Source organism: Camelina sativa, chromosome 12 (assembly GCF_030686135.1).
Source record: "Camelina sativa cultivar CO46 ecotype springtype chromosome 12, ASM3068613v1".
NCBI classification, from domain to species: domain Eukaryota; kingdom Viridiplantae; phylum Streptophyta; class Magnoliopsida; order Brassicales; family Brassicaceae; genus Camelina; species Camelina sativa.
The window spans coordinates 5,911,049-5,919,407 of NC_141891.1; the positions used below are offsets into that span (position 1 = coordinate 5,911,049).

At 32.8% G+C, this 8,359-nt stretch overlaps 1 protein-coding gene across 1 annotated transcript; it reads right to left on the reverse strand.

The window, feature by feature from the left end:
• Positions 1 to 5,147: 5,147 nt before the first annotated feature.
• LOC104730458 (putative indole-3-pyruvate monooxygenase YUCCA8) lies at positions 5,148 to 6,915 on the reverse strand. The gene has a single exon (XM_010449622.3). It carries the CDS (start codon positions 6,788 to 6,790, stop codon positions 5,507 to 5,509), a length of 1,284 nt encoding a protein of 427 aa, XP_010447924.1. The 5' UTR covers positions 6,791 to 6,915; the 3' UTR covers positions 5,148 to 5,506.
• Positions 6,916 to 8,359: the final 1,444 nt, after the last annotated feature.

Here is an 8,359-nt window from a genome sequence, read left to right on the forward strand (position 1 = left end):
TATGCACACATACTTGATAAGTACTGTACATGATATATATTAAATATTATTATTATATACGTGCACACACACACACAAAATAACTCGCTTTTAATTATAAACATTTGTATTAATAAAAGTGACTTAAAAAATTGGCAAGTACTCTCATTTGTACAAAGTTCCTTTGTGTTGTCCGTGTCCATCCATGTGTATTTGCATTTTATATATTAAACATTGGCAGTTTGGCACAAATCAAAATACTTTAGAAAAATCAGATATATGGTCTCTTTTCGGAAAATGAACATCTAAATATCCAAATTCAACTATTTAAGGTATTTAGTTAGAATTGTGGTTGTGGGGTTTCAGACATTATATTCTATATTTCCAAATTCTTTTACACAGACTAAAAATTGATGTACTAATTAAGATTTGTATTTGCTTATACAAAATCTTATAATAGAGAAGAAAACAAATCTTGTAAGAAAACTTATTTTACACAGAAATATCAAATTTCTGTATATAGTTTTAAGAAACTATAATGAGGGAATGACGGAATGTTAAACATAATCGGAATGAATCTCGAGCCGGATTGGAACTAAATTGCCCATACTACATAGATGTGTGTGTGGGGTTGCAAGTTCATAAAAAGTGATATAGAGACATGGGTACTATAGTGTTCCACTCGAAACTTTACCATCCCAATGATTAATTCCAGTACATTCGAATTCTTTCTCTTTACGTACCTATTTGGAGTAAAGAACTAAAACTTGATAAACTATATATATATATATATGTATCTTTCTTTTTGACGCTTATCTAAACAAATTATATGGAAAACGTTCGTAGCCCTTGTGATATACTTGTATAGTTAGTTGTTAGAGACGTTGGTCCTCTACTTCAATAACATACATTGTGCAGTTTTACAAAAAAAAAAACATATACATTGTCTATAATTATATTTTATTGATGTATATATATATATATATATATATGTAAACGTTGAACTTGGAAAAATCAGTTACGTACGGAAATTAAAATTTCAGAGATTGTATATATGTGTGGTGAAATGTTAGTTTTTCTTGGTATCTTCTTTCTTGTGTTTAGCGTAGAAGATTGTTTCTACAAGTGGTAGTTCATCTAACAGACATAGGCATGTGAAAGAAAACAAACCCTAGTTTTTTGCAGACTTCGGTAATGTGTAAGATGGACAATATGGGCCCTTGAACATGAGTGATTTCTCCATTGGAGAATTTGTGATCATTCCCATGTGTTACCCATTTACTCTTTGTCACTGATATCTTTGAAGCAAATTAATCTCAAATCATTTGACCCATATAGACATGCCTAATCGTATATACCATTCAAAAGTAGATGTGTCGATATAATGTTTGAAAACATAATTATTTGGTCGAGATAGTTCAAATCGGTCTGATTGACAATTTTAAATCAAAGTCGTACAAAATCTTGTTACGCAATTTCGGAAAAAGTAAATGAAATTGTGAATGTAAGTGGACATATATCTACCTATGTGATGGATTCCTAGCTAGCTAGGTCTTCATAACCAAAATATAACTAGAATATAAGATAATGCCTATCAAGCGCTAGGGCTTTTGCTAAGGTAATGAAAATAGATTGAGACTACGTGTGAATATGAGGTGACAAGTGACAAGTATGGTATGGTGATGACTGATGTCAAAAAAAGAAAGATGACAAGTATGGCAAAAGAAAAGAAGAAAGCAAAAAGATAATGGTCACTCAAATTCAACATCTCTCAACTTGTAGTTTCTAAATAGGTAACATGCGGTGAGGGTACATGAGGCTAGATGATCACTCCTCCATGGCCTTTGAATAAAATAGACTTCACACGGTGTACACGCCATTATACTTCCAAGATATTATAGACATTTCCAGTTCAAGTATTCTGGTGGAACTTAAAATTTACCATTTATGGAGCTAGTTATATTCTTTTATGGGATTATATAATTGTTATGTCCTCAAATTTTCAATACCTACCTACGTAAATAAATGAATAATATTATATTAGACTTTTTATAATCCAAATCAAATATGTATATATAGTCTGAATTTATTATTAATCAAAGTCAGTTTTATTGTATACAAATGAAAAAAAAATCGTAAACTTTTGTAATTGTCGAGTTTGGCGTGTGATTTATCGATCGCGATACATGTAATATAATACATTTTCCTTTGAATTTTCCATCATAGAGGATAATGTTTTCGTAGAATAAAAATAGGATAACAAATACCAGCAAGAAAAAATAAGAATTTGTTGAAAACGAAGTCTTGAATTGTTATAAATTCTATATATATCAATAATAATGACAATAATAATAAATGTACAAATGCTGTGGTCGAAAATGGTTTTGAACTGCTGGCTTTATCCTTTGACGTTGGACATAGGCCGATCTACATTTGATGTGACATTGTAAGATCTCTTTTATTAGTGGATTTTAAATCTCTTCATTGGACCCAACACATGTGGGTTTTTAATGTCATCACAAAATTTATTCACTTTTTCTCTTTGTTTTTTCCCCTCAGACATTTCACTATATAATATAATATATATGTATCTATATATAAATATATTGTTTTCTTCTCCCTGGTTTCGAATTTTGAACAACTGTTTTCTCTAAATTTTGACCAGTTGTTTTTTGCTCTACAATTGTTAGTATACTTTAAACTATCATTTTATGTTTTTTTCTTTCTTCAAATTTATCACAAATTAAAAATATATATACTTTAAGAATATAGCATGCAAATGTAGTTTGGAAAAGGACATTCTTATTTTTCTTTAACAATGCTTCACACTTGAAATTTTCCTTAAGATAGGATACGATAAATATTAAAACGAATCAGATCCACCAGGTTTATAACAGACTGCATATATGTTGTTAATCAGCAAATGCTTATAATATAGTGATTCACTGATTCTTCTGTAACATTGGTCGACATTAGAAAATGTTCTATATGATGCATATGATTGGCAACTAAAATAATAATACTAGTATAATGATTTTTTTTTTCTGGGGGTCAAATTGCATAATGGTTGAAGGCTTTTAGATGAGTCCTAACTTGGATCGAAGGAAATTTAATTACCTATTTAGTTTCCGTGCAAAGCGGGAAATCGATGCATGAACCACGACACTAATAATTTCATTAATGACTGACTCGAACTAAAGTGGGATTTAATTATGTGTTCTGTTTATTAGGTTTTATCACCTAATTAATTAGTTTCAACCCACCAAAAACACATAGAGATCACATGTATTTGAGAAATGAGAATCATCTCTAAAATTGTGTTTTGACAATTTTAGTTACTTACAAAATTCCCATTAATTAAGTATTTTTTTTTTTTGGCAGTAACAAAAATACATTATACCGGATTAATTTGACCTGATGAATGGTAAAAAAATTATAATAAAATGAAGCTGTGATGTGATTATGTGTATAGTAGCTAGCTGTGATGACCTATGTTCGTGAGCTTTCGTATTTTGCTCTACTCTAGATTTGTTGCGTAGTTCATTACTATTATTATTATTATTATTTTTTTCTCCGAGATTTTAAGAGACTTGTCAATTGACCATAATAATTACTACAAGAATTTTGTTTATGATTTTGTTTCTGTTTTCAATTCATACAACACTGAAAGTTAGTTCATGTGTAATATTCCCACAAAACTGAATAATTAAAGGGAAAAATGTCATTTAAACCATGAACTTTCAAATTTTGGCCATTTAATCCATGAACTTTGTTGTAGGCCATTTAAAACATCAACTTTTGTTGATTAGTTTTTTTAAACATGAAATTTCTTTGACCAAGCCAAAAAAGACATGACGTTAAATCCGATAATTGACTTACTAACAGACGTTAATATGCCGTTAATTACTCCGTTACTAACAAAACGACAACGTTTTAATAGAAGTTTTAGTTCGAAAAATGTCATTTAAACCATGAACTTTTAAATATAGGCCATTTAAACCATGAAATTGTCAATGCATGTCATTTAAACCATGAACTTTCAACTTTCTGTCATATAAATCATAAACTTGCCATGGGCCTTTGGTGAAAACTAGACAACCTGAAAATTTTGGTTACTGTAGCAAACCGAAAATAGAAAGCCTAACCGTTCGGTGCAATTGATTTGGATAATCGTATTTCGGTTCAATTTGGTAATCGGACCGATTGGTTTATTAGAAACCACAATATATAAACCTAACCGGCTAAACCGTTTAACCCTAGTTTAGTTTCTCTCTTCTTTCTTCGACTCTGTCTCATGATGCGATTCTGAAAAAGAGAAAGAAGAACATCAATTCATCCTTCTTTTTCGATCTTTGTCATATATTTTGTGTCTTTTTGTATTTGTCTTGAGTCTTCTTCATTTATTAGGACACTACACTAGAGTTTAAAGGATTGATCATCTTCTTTTAGGACACTACACTAGAGTTTGAATGATTGATCGTCTTTTTCATGTATTATGGTTTAAATGATATAAATTTGAAAGTTCATGGTTTAAATGACATATATTTACAAGTTCATGGTTTAAACGGCCTATATTTAAAAGTTCATGGTTTAAATGACATTTTTTCGAATTAAAACTTCCATTAAAACGACGTAGTTTTGTCAGTAACGGAGTGATTAACGGCATAGTAACGTCTGTTAGTAGGTTAACTATCGGATTTAACGTCATGTCTTTTTTGGCTTGGTCAACGAAATTTCATGTTTAAATAAGCTAGTCAGCAAAAATTGATGTTTTAAATGGCCTAAAACAAAGTTCATGGTTTAAATGGCCAAAATTTGAAAGTTCATTGTTTAAATGACATTTTTCCCAATAATCAAATCAGTTATTTGTAAAGTTTTTCCTTTGCACTTCCAGAATTTTCTAAGTAGAAAATGACTTACGTCGCATGTTTTTTTTTTCAATTCCTTTATCACCTAAAAGAGGGTTTTCATGATGTTTCAACAAGGCCATAGTAGAGAACTAGAATCCGCAACTCTGAAAATGATTCATAGCAATGATAGCATCAAAGTTTTATCCAAACTACTGTCCAAATTAAACATGCTTGTTCAATACCGACATGGTCTAAAGAGAGCTTCTCTGATACATGAAAAGTAAAAGAGCAGGGCCAAACTACAGAAAGATGGTAAAATTGAAATCAAAATATTTTTGGCTTAAAGAATATCAGAAAAGTGTACACAATATAGATTGTTAACTATGCAAAAAGAGGAAAAACATAGACTTGTACAAAAGAATCAAAGAACCCACCCCAAAAAAATGAATTGTTAAAAAGTATATAGAAAAGAACAAGTAAACAAAAAAAAAAGGAAAACAAAAGGCCACATCTTCCTCTGTTTACACAAAACGCCCAAAACAAACAAGTGGAGGAGGTAACAAAAAAAACACGCACAACACCCTTTGATTCGTTTTGGGTCTTCAGGAGAGGGCTCTTCTCATTTCTGTGATCTATCTCTGCATGTCCTAAACTCTAATCTTTTTTTTTTCCTAAAGTTAGAACTGTTGAGAGATACATCTTCGATGAGAAGCCGTTGAGCGTTTTGTGGGTTGTTTTGTTTCTAGTTTCCAAACAGAGCCTATGTCTTGTGCGATCCTAACCGCATCCATTGACGCACCTGAGAGCCCTTTCTTCGTAAACCCAACTGCATACAATCCTGTCCTCCCTTTCCAACCGTTGTTATCAGCTACTGTCTTTGGGAAACCATTCTTTGCAAAGAACTCACTCTCTTGTAGCCAATATGGGACGTTACTACGATAACCAGTAGCGAGGACTACTGAGTCCACGTCTAGTTGTTCTCCGTTGACAAGTTCGACTTGGTTTCCGTTAAACCTTTTGATCCCTGGAACCACATCGATCTTTCCTGATTTGATCTTCTCCATAGCTCCGATGTCAAGCACGGGTGTTTTGCCTTTGACACTCTTTAGCTCCATCGGACCCATCTCGGGTCGTTTCAACCCGTACTTCTCGATGTTTCCAAGCACCATCCAACTCAAAACCATTAGTATCTTGTCCACAAGCCATAGAGGAAGCCATCTTAACATCTTCATTGCAAGCTCGAACGTGGATTTACCCATTACTTCCCTCGGCATCACGTGAAGGGAGCTTCTCACGACCATGGAAGGCTTAGCGAAATGGTTTGCTAGGTCAAGTGACACTTCCATGCCTGAGTTTCCACAACCGACGACCAGAACTTTTTTCCCGGCGAACTTCTCGCCGGACTTGTAGTCACAAGCGTGAATCACCTCGCCGGAAAACTCGGAAAGTCCCTCAATCTCCGGCATCACTCTTTCCGCATTCTCTCCAGTGGCCACCACAAGCCACCGGCAAATATACTCGACCTCCGTCCGAGTCGACTCGGTGTTCGACACGGTCTTGACTCGCCACAACCCACTGGTCTCATCGAACCGAGCGGTCTGCACACACTCGTTGAACTTAGGGTTGATCTCGAACCGGGTTGCGTAGGACTCAAGGTAGTCGATGAACTGACGCTTCGTCGGGTACTCAGGGAAGTCCTCCGGGAAGGGCATTTTCGGTAATTGACAAAACTGCTTGGGAAGGTGAAGCTTGAGACGATCGTAAGTACGTTTTTGCCATAGAGAAGCAATACAGTCTGCTCTCTCGAGAACAACGAAAGGAACGTTTTGTTCATGTAAACAAGCCGCGGTGGCTAAACCCGAAGGTCCTGCTCCAACGATGACAGGTCCATTGACCCAAATACACCGGTTAGGTGTTGAATCTTGATGATCATGATCCATCAAACGAAACATACTCTCCATTTCTTTTTTTTATATAAGTTTCTTTAACGAGTTTTAGAGTTAGAGAAAGTTTTTGTAAAAGAAAAGAGAAAGTGAGAGAGAGAGATAGAAGCAATAGAGGTAATTGGAAATGGTTATGAATTTGGAATGAAGATAGTGTTTGAAGGTTATGGTGCTTATATAGAAGAATAGATCATCCCATGTGGCGTTGAATATTTTTCCACTCTCGACGATATTTATTTTATTATAGTAATATATAATCATGAGCTTCTGATATTTGTTTTTTTTTTAATAATAACAGAGTATTTGTGAGTATGATTGCTTAAGAGTTGTACTTAATTTATTTAAGAAAAGCTAATGGGTGTGTGTGTGTGACGGTTGAGCACTTGTAATAAACAGTGGTAATGCTTGACGACGAAGTAATAGTGTCATACTAATATTTTTTTTTGGTATTGGGAAATACAAATTTCTACCGACCATTTGGTGTGTGTTACTATTATTACTTAATTACATCTTTTAATTAGTAACTATACTAGTAATATTATTGGTTAATAGTAATACTATTATTAAAAGAGAGAATGAATGTGGAAGTGATGGAATTAGGGAGCAACGATGGTGACTGTTGAGAGAGAAGTGATTCTTCCAAGGAGGATGAAGCCACGTGGGAGATGACGTGGACTGGAGAAGCCACGTGGAGAGGATGAGGGAGCCAAAGCTCTGTTATTATTTTTCTCTTACATTGTGTGGAACCAAATGAATAAATCCACATCAACCCCATTCCCTTCAATTAGAGAGCTTCTTCTAGCTCCACTATTATTATTATTTTTGGTCCCGCCATCTCCACATTTTTCCAATTTTTTTAAATAATATTTTAATAAAACTATGATAAATTTTAGGTACGGAAAATGTGATTTTACTAACAACATATATATCCTTTTATTATTATGTTAAAGACAAATCTCACATTTTTTTTATTTTAGTTAGATCAATAACCAACTAAAATCTTCTACATTGATATCTTTACTACAAGTTATTGATCTAGTGCTCTCACTACTGACTATCACCTCTGTCTATAAAAGATTGATTTTCTAGTTCCACAAAAATTGATTTTTAATATATTTTTAACTAATTAATAATAATTTGTAAACTTCAAAAGTAATCACTTTATGAATTGTTTTTAGTTTATAATTAAATAATCAGTTTTAGTGAAAGAAAATAATATATTTGTTAATAATTAATACTCATTATTTCTTAATTTGTGTGAAAAATTTTAAACATAATTTTTTTAGGAACTGAGAGTAATTTATAATACTAGTGGATGATCATTGTGGACACTTTCAAATGATATGAGAAAAAAAAGTATTTAATTTTTGCTTCTTGTTTACTCAAAATCTCGACCTAAAGAAGTATCAAAATTATTTTTAGTGTAGTGTTTTCATATTAAATTTTAAATTAGGCAATAGAGCCCATCAAAATAAAATATGTGATAGGTAGTATTTGATTAAGGAAGCCTTTTATTAGCTTTAATAAAGTTGGAAATTACACGATTTTAACTTTTGTAACTAAAGCTATGCTAGCCAAGTGATGGTG

Coding starts and splice junctions, on each gene's coding strand:
- LOC104730458 (XM_010449622.3), bottom strand. CDS start 6,790: ATGGAGAGTATGTTTCGTTTGATGGATCATGATCATCAAGATTCAACA.